The 12,193-nt window shown below is 36.0% G+C and overlaps 1 protein-coding gene across 13 annotated transcripts in view; it reads right to left on the bottom strand.

The window, feature by feature from the left end:
- The window catches only part of FRYL (FRY like transcription coactivator), a 172,822-nt gene that overhangs the window by 29,154 nt on the left and 131,475 nt on the right, over positions 1 to 12,193 (bottom strand). For all 13 annotated transcript variants that reach the window (XM_075091496.1, XM_075091497.1, XM_075091494.1 and 10 more), the window contains 10 exons: positions 11,853 to 11,974; positions 11,162 to 11,352; positions 10,370 to 10,464; positions 8,555 to 9,162; positions 7,826 to 7,923; positions 5,521 to 5,691; positions 4,377 to 4,517; positions 2,051 to 2,248; positions 915 to 1,076; positions 592 to 666 (listed from right to left, as the gene is read on the bottom strand). In XM_075091496.1, the coding sequence (XP_074947597.1) occupies positions 592 to 666; positions 915 to 1,076; positions 2,051 to 2,248; positions 4,377 to 4,517; positions 5,521 to 5,691; positions 7,826 to 7,923; positions 8,555 to 9,162; positions 10,370 to 10,464; positions 11,162 to 11,352; positions 11,853 to 11,974 (1,861 nt within the window). The remainder of the gene's footprint in view (positions 1 to 591; positions 667 to 914; positions 1,077 to 2,050; positions 2,249 to 4,376; positions 4,518 to 5,520; positions 5,692 to 7,825; positions 7,924 to 8,554; positions 9,163 to 10,369; positions 10,465 to 11,161; positions 11,353 to 11,852; positions 11,975 to 12,193) is intronic.

The following is a 12,193-nucleotide window of genomic DNA, read 5'->3' as shown; positions in this document are numbered from 1 at the left end:
AAGCCCCTATTCTAGGCAAGACATTTAAAATTCATACGTGCAGCCTCAAACATACAACACACTACTATGGAGGGGCAGTGTAGTCCTGCTTTTCTGTAAAGAATGTAAACTGCTAAGAAAAAGTATTAAGGATTAGTCTGATCAACAGAGATCTTTAGCAGTCAACTAATTTAATTCAGATAGGAAAGATTTGAGTTCCAACCCAAAGACTAAAAGAAAAACTTGTTTTGATAACCACATAAGATAAAAATTAATAATTAATCCTAGTAATTTATCTAGATTTAAAACATATCCTCCCTCTGTAAGACTGACCTACATTCACTGAGACAGCAACATTAGTTTTGGATGAATTTAAATACTGTTTTGAAACCTGTCTAGTAAAGAACATTGTCCACAGGACTTCTTCAGGAATAATAGTAATGCATTACTTATGATTCCATCTCTCTTTAATTATTTGATTGACACTGTGAATTACTGAACCAAAACAAGTTTGTCAAAAACCATTCTTCATAACTCCACCAAACCTGTAAACACAATAGCATTCTCACTACTGTAATTGAAAACCCAAAACAAACCACCATCACCACTTACTGAAGGATTCTTGGGAAGACCAGATTCTGGACCACACAGAGAAAGCACGTTCATTAGCTTCTCCCTAGTTCTTCTCTGAAAAATATGCCAAAGAAAATCACATAGCAAGGCATCTGCTAGAGGTGCAGGTAAAAATGTAAAACGTCCTCTAAAAAGAATCTTACCATTTGTTCTTTTCACCAGTTTTAGCTTTTAGTTTATGCTATATTCATTTATTGTTTTGCTAAGAAACAATATAGACTTCAAATTACATTTCAAGATTTTTTTTATACATTCATAAATACTGTCCATAATATATGCATGATGTGCTTGAGACAATGTACCTGAGATAGTTGTGGTCTCTTCCAGCTGACAGGAACTAATGCATTTGAATTGGAGCCTGAAGAAGTTGAAGAAGTGCTCCGGGTGACAGCAATGACTTTCGGCTTCCCATTTCTACCAGCTGCACTGTGTTGATCACCATACTTATTCCCAATAATTGGTGTCTATCAAAGACAAATACTTTCTTAAAATTCAAATCCATATTAGTCAAGACTACACATTTGATTTCAGAATTTAGTATTATATAAAGTGTAGTGTATAAAGTGTATATAGTGTATACACTATATAAAGTGTAGAAAGGTTTGTCTGTTTTCAAGCATTCTATGAAGCCGTGCCTAATCCACTGAACATCAGTACGCTGGCAAATACAAAGCTGAATACTTCTACTCTATGCAGTAGATTGCCATTCTGCTGACTTGTGGTTTTTTTTGAATTAAGACATCTATATCTCCAGTCATTATCTAGGGTCAGCTTCAACCAGGAGCCCTTGTTTTTGATTACTTCTAAAGTTTCTAGAATTTTCACATCCCTGTATTGCACTGCAGTCATATGGCTATGCTCCTCTTTTCAGACATAGAATGAGTATCAGCTGTATTAATATATTATTTTCAGTTCTAATGAAGCCTAATTAGGGTGTAGGGGTTTTGTTTTTATCTACAGGAGGTTTTTCTCCAGTTATGCCCACTTCACACTGAAGTTCCTATATACCTACTCCCTCCTCTAAATTTTCTCCCCCTTCCAAAGTCATGCCAAAATTGCAGTACAGGGTTTTAATCTCTCAGTCCTTGAATGTACAACCCTTCATTTGGTGAAAGCCTGGAACATTCAGCTGCAAGCAGCAGCCAGCTGCATTAGCCTGCTCTCTGATACAGCTGAAATATCCTTGAGAATAATCCTATTGACTTTTAGTAATTAACTCTTCAGACATTCAAAGGGAGAAAAAAAGCAAAGCACAACATAGAAGTCAAAGTCTATCTTTCAGTATGACTCTAATTACATGCATGCAGAACTTCAACATCTGCCATTCTTAAAAACTGTATTTATTTTAAAACATATCAATGCAGAAGGCTAACAGAAAACAAATGTGAGTTTGCAACAGAAAGTCATTATCGCACTGTAATTTAAATATAATAATTACCTCTGAGATATCAAAATGAAAATCTAAGGTCTTCCCAGGTAGCTCCTTGGAGACATTATTAAAAATTTTTGTGAAAGATATTTCAGGAGAACCTATGTCACCTCCATAAGACTTTGGAATATCATTAGGTACAACAAGGCTTGCTGATCGAGACACCACCAGTTTCAAAATATTAAGGGCTTCCTTCCAATATGGACTCTAAAGAGAACATGCACAAATCACAAAACAATCCCTTCAAGTAAGACATCCATTTTTCACGTACAGTAGGATTTTGCACTGATTCATTTCAAGATTCCCAAAACCAAAAGCTTTAATCTTCTACACACGGCTGCAAGGTGCTAGCACAGGTGGGCAGCTTTGGACCTTGAAGTCCAAAGGGAAGGCACCAGGTCATGTCTCACTAGGCAGGCTCACTAGCTCCAGGTCACAGTGCCAGCTGCGCCAGATCCTGTACCATGTCCCTCGCTCCCTGTATTTACACTATGTTTTTTATAATTGTCTGAAGTATCTGCCCTTCATGCCCCAGAAGAGAAAAACTGATAGCATTTAAAGGCCTTTAACCTCCTGGCATCTTTAATTATTTTACACTTATGGGCAGAGTAAACTGCATTTGAAACAGACAAAAGTATTTTGCGCCTTACATTTCCCCATGCATTTCAAAAATCTTTAAAAAACCAGAAGCATTTACAAAGTTTTTATACAGTATCAAACCAATGGTGTGCTTAAAAATGCCAGGGCAAAAGTATGAGAACATAATAGGCAGAGCCTGAGTTAAGTGCACTCTCCTTAAAAAGATGATTAAGGTAATGTTAATAAATCAGCAGTTTCAACTACAGAGATTGTAAAGTGGATCACAGAAGCGACTTACACCAAAAGCAGCACCTTGGGAGGGTTAAGATTTACATTCGTGGAAATACTAAGATTCTACCTGAAACATAAATCTTCCAGTTTTTGAAATTAGCAGAGTGTCTGGGTTTGGTGGTTGGGTGGAGTTGTGTTTGTTTGTGTTCAATTAGGATGCCATGTTTGGTTTGTTTTTTTTTTTAATTGCATTAAAAAAAACCCACACCACTTTCAAGATTCTAAGTAGTATATGCTTCTTTGTAGGTAATGACAGTCTTCAAAAATCTCCTCAGTTTCTGTGCATCATAAACATAAAGAGTAGTCTCGAACCATCCTGTAGCAACTTAAATTTACTAAGATGCATTGAGATTGCAGAGGACTAAAAAAATCAGCTTAGTAGCACCACAATTAAACAAGACATTCATTTATGATCTCTTCTTTTGTCATCTGTAGTAACATGTTTTATTGTATCAAAAATATATAGGCTTCCCTGGAGTATTTTTTCAGTAGGACCATTATTTTGATAGCTACCATCTTCTATTTAAGATTACATTCCATGGTAGCGTGGGCTTGCCTAGAAAGCTCAGATAAAGGTTAAAGGCAAAGCAGGCAGCCATCAGGCCATGAAAACTATAGTTACGCCAATCATTCCATTTTGCCTAATGCACTCTGACAGGAACACAAAATCTGAAGTACATATCCATCAATAACAAAACAACCAGGAACACTACGTTTCCTGGTTAATTATGATTAAACCATTTGACTGAAATACATTTGGCAATAATGGAATTCAGCAAAAAAGAAAAGGGGGGGGGGGGGGGCGGGCATGGGGACGACACACGAGATGACAGAATGTTGTGCACTGAAATGGTTTTATGCTCCAGGCATTTCCATAAAATCTTTCAGCAAGATGCAAGACCTTCTTTTGCAAAATAGATTTTCAGTAGATTGCGTTCTAAGTACAAAGGATCAAATTACCTAGGGCACAGCACTATTCTTCATCTTTCAGGGACTTTCTTTAGTAAAAAATGCACTCAAATTCATTAAGATACACCTTAAAGTTCCTCACAGATATATTAGTGAAAGTGATTTAAATATGCATTTGACTGTAAAACTTCCTTTCGAAAACATATACACTTAAATAAAACATTTGCACAGTATTTAGCAGTAAATATTTCCTTATATTTTAATCATTCAAGGATCACCTGCTATAACTACATACACAGAGTTGCCCACATCTGTAAATAGATGCATATTCATCCAGGTAACTTGTCCCACAATATGTAAATGAAATTGGACAAATACGTAAGAAAATAATGAATTAAGTACATAGTACAAAAAATAAAATACTATTTTTATTTGCAGAGGAATATGACTTTGAACAACTCTTTTTATATCTGAAATAAATTATCAACAAAAATTCAAGTGTAATTTCACTTTGATAGTAAGTAGAAAGGCTTTTATAGTGTTTTAGAGTACCTACCTGAACATATTTGCCAATAACTTTTATTATTTCCAAATTAAACTGCTTCACTGGTGCTGTGGATAGGTCAATATGACTCAGGAGACTGTAAATGATCTGCAGTAAGGACTGTTGCATACTGGATAAACCTTTCTCTAACAGCTAAAAAAAAGTTTAAAATAATACAGGAATTAATTAGGGTCTTTAACTGTAGCAAAAAGTGAAAACAAACATTAAAATATAGTTAACTTCCACCTATATTTATTTTTCCCTTCAAGAAACTTAAGCGTACCACTTTGTGTTTTTCAAAATTTTATTTTAGCATTAAAAAATCATGTAATGCAACAGAACAATGTTCTCTGTCCTAATTCAGTTTTTTCTCGGAATTTCGATGTTAGCCTAGGTCTAAATCACCTAATAATAAAATACTTCTCACTAAATAAAAACGTTCAAACAAATTCAAAATCTCAAAGCAGCATGAAAAACAATTACGTCTACGCCTTAGAGAAGGCTAGTATACACAAGCTTACAAACAAAATAAGTACACATAAATTTATTCATGAAAATTTAATAATGTTTAAAAAATATCTTCATCAATTTGAAGTTATATACTTCAAGAACGAGCTCTACAAGCTTTTCATACAAGGTACGTCTTCAAAGGTAATAACAGTTTCCCTGTATAAATGGCTGGCAGAATCATATACTGAACTCTGTCATTTAAATTATCTTTGATTATATACTGTGCAATACTTAGAAATTGCACTTTGAAATTAGTTTTTAGTTCGTGATAAGGACATCTTTAAATGCATATTTGGCTAAAAAAGGTCTCAAAATTTGCACTAAGCGTATTTTGCTCATGCCATGAGAATGCGTGCATTTTATTCATGTAGAATGGAATATAAACATCTATTACGAAACACTACTATCATTAAAAGGGATATTTTATTAAGCGTGATTATTATTTTAAGGCACATTTAAATTGTTGCACTTGAAAATGGGATAACTACTCCCTTTTCTATATCCTACAACATTTTATTCTTATTCTCCCTTTACGGAAGATGTCCTTCCCCCCCCAAGTATTCAGAATCATCAAAAATTGGCAATGAGTAAATGCAATGTTGATCACAGACTGTCAACATGAGATACGCTTTTATTAAAAATTTACCTCTGCAAGATAAGTTACGAGGTTAAATGTAGCATCTGAGAAAGAGTCATGTAAATATCTACACACTACATTAATCCAGTTAGAACAGTCTCTGGAATAACTGTGTGTACTGTATAAACTCATCATGTGAGCCAAATTGGCAAGAGTTGGTGACTTCTCCTCTGCGCAAACCTGAAAAGCAAAAAGCCTATGTAATTATATCAGAAATGCCAATTTTTTAACCTAAGCATTCGCAAGTCATTATGCACTGTTCCCACATTTCACTCTATTTTCCAATAACTGAAAAGAAACTAATCATGCAAGCAACATCTACAATTTCTGTTGAATTTTGGAGCCTGGTAATTCAGTAAAAAACCAGTAGAGAGAATGAGCTAAGAGGCTTAAACTGCTTTTTTAGATAGATAGATAGATAGATAGATAGATGCATCAGGTATAAATAACAAAAATGTAGCTCCATGCTCCTGAATGGGCAACTGCACTCAGTAGCCATGCATAAGCCTTGACCTGTGTCTCCTTTTTCTTTTGAACCTAGACCAGCCCTTGTCTACCAGCCTTGCATGTATCAGAGCTACAAGGGCTTGTATTTGGGAAGGCAGTAGTACCTACAATAGGGGTACTGTCACATCCATGCCCCAAGTTTATCTTGGTATATTATCATGATACCAGGCTGCGAGGAGTGGCTGACACACCAGAAGGCTGTGCTGCCACCCAGCAAGACCTGGACAGGCTGGAGAGCTGGGCCAAGGGGAACCTCATGAAATTCAACAAGAGCAAGGGCAAGGTCCTGCACCTGGGGAGGAACAACCCCATGCACCTGTACAGGCTGGGGGCTGAACTGCTGGAAAGCAGCTCTGTTGAGAAGGACCTGGGAGTGCTGGTGGACAACAAGCTGACCCTGAGCCAGCAATGTGCCCTTGTGGCCAAGAAGGTCAACGGTGTCCTGGGGTGCATTAAAAGGAGTGTGGCCAGCAGGTCAAGGGAGGTTATCCTCCCCCTCTACTCTGCCCAAGTGGGACCACATCTGGAGTACTGTGTCCAGTTTTGGGCCCCTTAGTTTAAGAAGGACAGGGAACTGCTCAAGCAAGTCCATCAGAGAGCTACAAAGATGATCAGGACTTGAACATCTCCCTTATGAGGAAAGGCTGAAAGACCTGGGTTTGTTTAGCCTGGAGAGAGAAGACTGAGGGGGGATTTCATAAATACCTATAAATATCTAAATGGCGGGTGTCAGGACGATGGGACTAGACTCTTTTCAGTGGTGCCCAACAACAGGCCAAGGGGCAATGGGCTCAAGTTGGAACACAGGAAGTTCCACCTCAATATGAGGAAAAACTTCTTCCCTGTGAGGGTGCCAGAGCAGTGGCACAGGCTGCCCAGGGAGGGTGTGGACTCTCCTTCCCTGGAGACATTCAAAACCCGCCTGGACGCGTTCCTGTGCCCCCTGCTCTAGGTGTGCCTGCTCAAGCAGGGGAATTGGACAAGATGATCTCCAGAGGTGCCTTCCAACCCCTACCATTCCGTGATTCTGTGATCTACTACTGATACCAAACTTATTTTAACTAGTGCCCCTAGCTAGTAGTGCATGTATTTAAGGGAGAACAGTAGTTTCTGTATTTGCATCAGGCACGTACTCCTTTCAGGTGGCCTGCACAGAGTTAAGTGATTTATATATCACATCTTGGGAAGCCAGGGAGCTATGACTGCATCTCTTCTGACAGACAGCGCTTTTGTATTCCCCTTTCCACATTCTTCCTTAAAAGGCAGGCTGTCAGGGCAGTGTACCACCAGCCTGGCTGGAGACTGTTGGTATATACCATGCACTGCTTTAACAGACACTGCAGTTCAGAAATATTCCAAGGTTGATCACTGTAAACAAATAATAGAAAGAACATAGTACCTTTTCTTCTCTACCTACCAGTCCAAAAGGTTAGGACCACTTCCTTATCATAAGCAAATTAGGAAGTGTGCTTAAAAACTGATTAAATTTATATTTAAAATTACAAGCTGCAAAATCAGACAAGTAAGAAAAAGTAACTGATAACATTAATCAGTAAATTTGTTCTTTATATCTAGTGTTTATAGAATAAGCAAAATATTTTTTTTTCATTGACAAAGGGCAACTCAGGGGTTGATATGAGGACCAACTATATAAATCAGGACTGGATGACATCTTTAAAATACAACTTTTTACAGTTATTTCTATGAGACTATTAGAATCACGTGAAAGTACTGCATAAAGGAGCAGAAAAATACAGCAATGCAGGTAATAAACTCCTGGATACTCCCCAAGCATCATTTTACATACCTTTGCTATCCTGTCAGCTGTTTCTTTACAGAACTGAGTTGGGTTATCAAAATGTTGGATCAGGTGAGGAAGCAGGCACAAGATGTTTAGGGGAAATCCTAAACACATACACAAACACAGTTACACAAGTCCTAATTATTTTAATATGACTTAATTTAATGTGGAGTTATGCGAGTTTGTAACAGCTTTCTAGTATTTAAGAACCTTTAGAGCATGACACACATACATTCATACAGATATATAAATTATATATACACACACTTACCTAAGTGTGTATGTATGTAGAAGGTACATAAATGTGTCTGTGTATATGTAAAACTATGCATAAGATAATAAAATCATCACCGGACCAATTAAGCAAAACTATTATGAAATTGGATAGCTTTAGGCAGTACAGTCACATTGTTTCAAGAAGGTGCAAGTGTTTGAAATAGTACTGAGCTATTTAGCACAAGATCATGAAAAATAGTACAGGTGCTTTTAAAACTTGCAAGCAAGTTTAAAGTAAATTAATAGTCAATATGTAAGGTTTTCATGCAGTATTATCTCAGCAGATAATCATAGCCTGTAATGTATTCCCACTATCTAGTACTGTAGTATTGAGAACTGCAAAAAGCATTTAACCAAAGGGTGTTTTTTGAAGGCAAACGCATAATCGCTACTGATCTTGATTACCCTTAACTTGAAGAAAAAATACATTTTCGTTATGTATACAGTTAGTAAAGATACCTGCTAACTGAGAAGGATCCACCAAAGCATGCCTGGAAATTGTGATGAGTTTACTGAGGAGATGAACTGTCATTTCTTGTGTAGATGCTGAAGTAAAGCCTTTTAGGAAAAGCTGCTGAAGGCCTGGAAAGTTATTCCATTTCAGTTTATTCTGCACCTTTTCTATCTTTTCCCGACTCTCTGATTTATCCAGAGGCAAGTGAATGAGAAGCTTGTTGAGTAGCTTGAGAGCCAAAAGGTATTCATACTCATAATCTGACTCTAGCAATGAAGCTGCAATCCAAAATATGGTGGCCATCAAGTTGACAGGGTCAGTAGTGGGCTGCACATCATACATCCCTCCCTCTCTCAGGGAGGAAAGGCTTCTAGTCCTTGCCAAACTTCCACCATGGTTTATCCTTCCATCCATTATATCCAGTGTGTTGCTCCGTCGACGGTCACCTCTCCGCTCACTGATTAAATTCAGTCTCAAAGAATTACTCCTTGTATTGCTGTAGTATCCCAAACAACTGCCACTATTAATGGGACTTGTGCTTAGATTTAGCTGTCCAGTGCTTTTCCTATTAGCTGCATACTTGTTTCCCATTACAGAATCATGGTATGAGGTTCTAAAATAAAAATCAGTGTTATATATTATTCCATGCAAGGACGTATAGTTTAGAAAAAGGGAAGAAAGAAAAAACATTTGACACTAATCACATATATATACACAAACAGTGAATACTCCATTATCAGAAGAGTATTATAATATATGAAAATACAGAATTTCTATATGTATTACTACAATATCCTTACAGCATAAGAAGAGACTATAGCATCCTGTTATCTCTGTTACAATCCCAGAATAGCAAAATAATTACATAACAATTCAGCAAAATCAGGAAAATTGGCCTATAGCATGTAAAAGGCTATCTATAAATAAAGATCTGGCATTCCATCTTACTTATAGGTGTGACAAAGGTGGAGAAATTAAATTATTTAGTTATTACTTTATATTTGTCTGAAGTATCTGACCTAGAAAAACCAACACCTTCCAGTTCTGATACTGTTAAATTGAAGATATTCCTACAAATCTCAACATTTTCAAAATTTTTGCCATGAAGTCAAATAAAGACACCTGCACATTTCGGGATTTTTTTTTTTTTTTTAGTCTGATAAGTCATTGAGTTAACCAGACTGTAATGTGACACACAAATGACACTGACTGTTCAATTACATTTCTCTCACATATGGACATATATTCTCTCATATATAGATAGACTAGCATTTGTTGTAACTGAAGACATTTCTTCTGTATTAACATTGGGATTAAAGTATTTATTGCAGTACAGTTTTTATCTGTGAACCTTAAATTATCTTAAATTATCTCTTAAAGGTCAGTGCCATTACCTTCATTACATATATGGGGAAAAAATAAGACACCTCCCCCCAAATTACACCATTAATCAAGGTCAGTAGAGCTTGACTTTTAAAAAAAAAAGTTATGAACGTATTCAGTGCCTTTATTTTTGAGAAGTTTCAGAAAACTGACAACATTTCAGAATTAAGCCACAAGAAACACCTTGAACACCTTTTTTTTACCCAAAAGGGTAAGTTGGAAAGGTAGCAGAGATTTCTTTTCAGATAATCTAGATTCTTAAGAGTTTTGCTTGAGGCAGAATGATATAAAAAGAAAAGAGCAAGCAATTTTTCTATTAGGTTACAACCATTCTGCAAAGACTACAAGAAACTATTTCATTACGTTTGTAATACACATCTCTAATAATTCAAATGTATAAAAATGTGTAATGTAGCTTGAACAACAGAAGAACTTACTGAGAAAGGGCAGAAAGCAGATCATAATGCTTCATGGTTTCAGCCAACGTATCAATAGCAGACTCTAAGGTCAGAAGAAGTTCTATGACGAAACCCTGGGGAAAGCCACAGGTCATTATAAATTATGCAACATGCACAAGGAAGATCAGAGATCACTACTGAGTAGTGATAAAAATATAAACCCAGAATCAGTAACTAAATGATTATTTCATGCTTCAGTTAGAACACAACCCTGATGAGACAGCTCAAATTAGCAGTATAGATTGAAGACAGGAAAAAACTAATTTTTTTTCTAAATATTCACAAAATTCCTTGTGGTTTGCATTATTTTTAAGGATGGATTTAAGGATGGAGTCACTTAGACTCTCATTTTGCAATTTAAAAGTTTACATCCATTTCTTTAGATGTACAATGACGCTAAGTTGGATGCTTAACACTTTATCAGGTTAAGTTCTTAATAAAAGAAAACCTGAATTGTTTTTTATATGGCTGATCTCAGGATTCTCTGTGAAAGCAAAGGTGTTTTCAGGAAACATATGTATCACACACTCTCAAAGTTCCTATTGCTGTAGAAGAGAGCGTGCACAGCTCATCTTTTCATCATTTCATTAGGTGAAAATTCAGGAAGAGTCATGATTAAAACTGTTTTGATATTTGAAATATATTTAAAAATAAAAAGCAACTGTATCAAAAACACTTTTAAATTTTACTGCCATTAAAGCAATAATATAAGTATGTAATCTAGGCAAATTTAGCTTTTTCTTTGCGGGGGTGGGAGGGAATTTCAAATACCTGAGCTTCTTCTCCTGCATCTCCGACAGTTTCTACTAGTCTGGAGAGAACATCAGAAAGTGTAGATGCAGTAAGAGGCTGCTTCAGAGCCCTGAAAATCTGGAAGGACCTCCCAGCATAATGTCGAGAGGAGCACGAAAGCGCAGTTTGCAAAGCAACTTCACTGAGACGGTGTTCCAATTGAAATCCTCCTATAAAAGCAAATAAATGCTCAAGCATCACAATGCTTTACAAAACATAAAACCAATTGAATTTAATAAAGAGTAAGTTACCAAAGTAATTCCTAACTTTAAAATACTATAATCTTCTACATTTTTCTCAAGGAGTATTTCTGTCAAAAATCATTCCAGGCATATGAACTTGTATTCCATAATACTTAAACTGGAGAGACTTGTAGAGAATAAAACATTTATGATTTGAATAGTAAGTGTAAATTAGTATGGTATTTTGCCTCATTCCTGAAAGTTTATGTTTAAATCTATTGTAATAGAAACATTAGAATAGAAAGTGTGCAATGCACAAGAAAAATATATTTTTTAGTAAGATTTAAGAAAAATTTATTACTTAGAAGCAGTAAGTGATCACCTAGAGTGATTTTATAGATCCTCTGTAAACTTACAGGCATTCAAAAAAATTCATTTAGTTTGCAAACTTGAACATTCTATCACACATCGACTGTTTTCTAACATACCTGAGCTAGACTGTTTAAATATGGATACCACATGCTTTAAAAACACAGTTAACTGTTCAGCACTCTTTATATTAGGGTTCTTGGCTGAAACATCTTCATGATTCCAAAGTGGCCCTCTTTTCCTAAAAATATAAGAATAGGGCAAACAGAATATAAAACATAGCCTTTGTCATTAATATTATTTAAAATTTTCTTTAAACTTAAGGTTAACTGCAAAAGAATCTACTACCTACCACATTTAGAATGGCAGGCACAAATTGGAAGGATGTTTGACAACTGTCCAATATTGTACAACAACATACAAGAAGTTAAACAAGGTGAAAAGCAATATATCAAATCCA

Source organism: Phalacrocorax aristotelis, chromosome 4 (assembly GCF_949628215.1).
Source record: "Phalacrocorax aristotelis chromosome 4, bGulAri2.1, whole genome shotgun sequence".
In the NCBI taxonomy this organism is placed as follows: Eukaryota; Metazoa; Chordata; class Aves; order Suliformes; family Phalacrocoracidae; genus Phalacrocorax; species Phalacrocorax aristotelis.
Note: the sequence above shows the minus strand (reverse complement) of the source record. Positions and strands in the feature narration are given on the sequence as shown.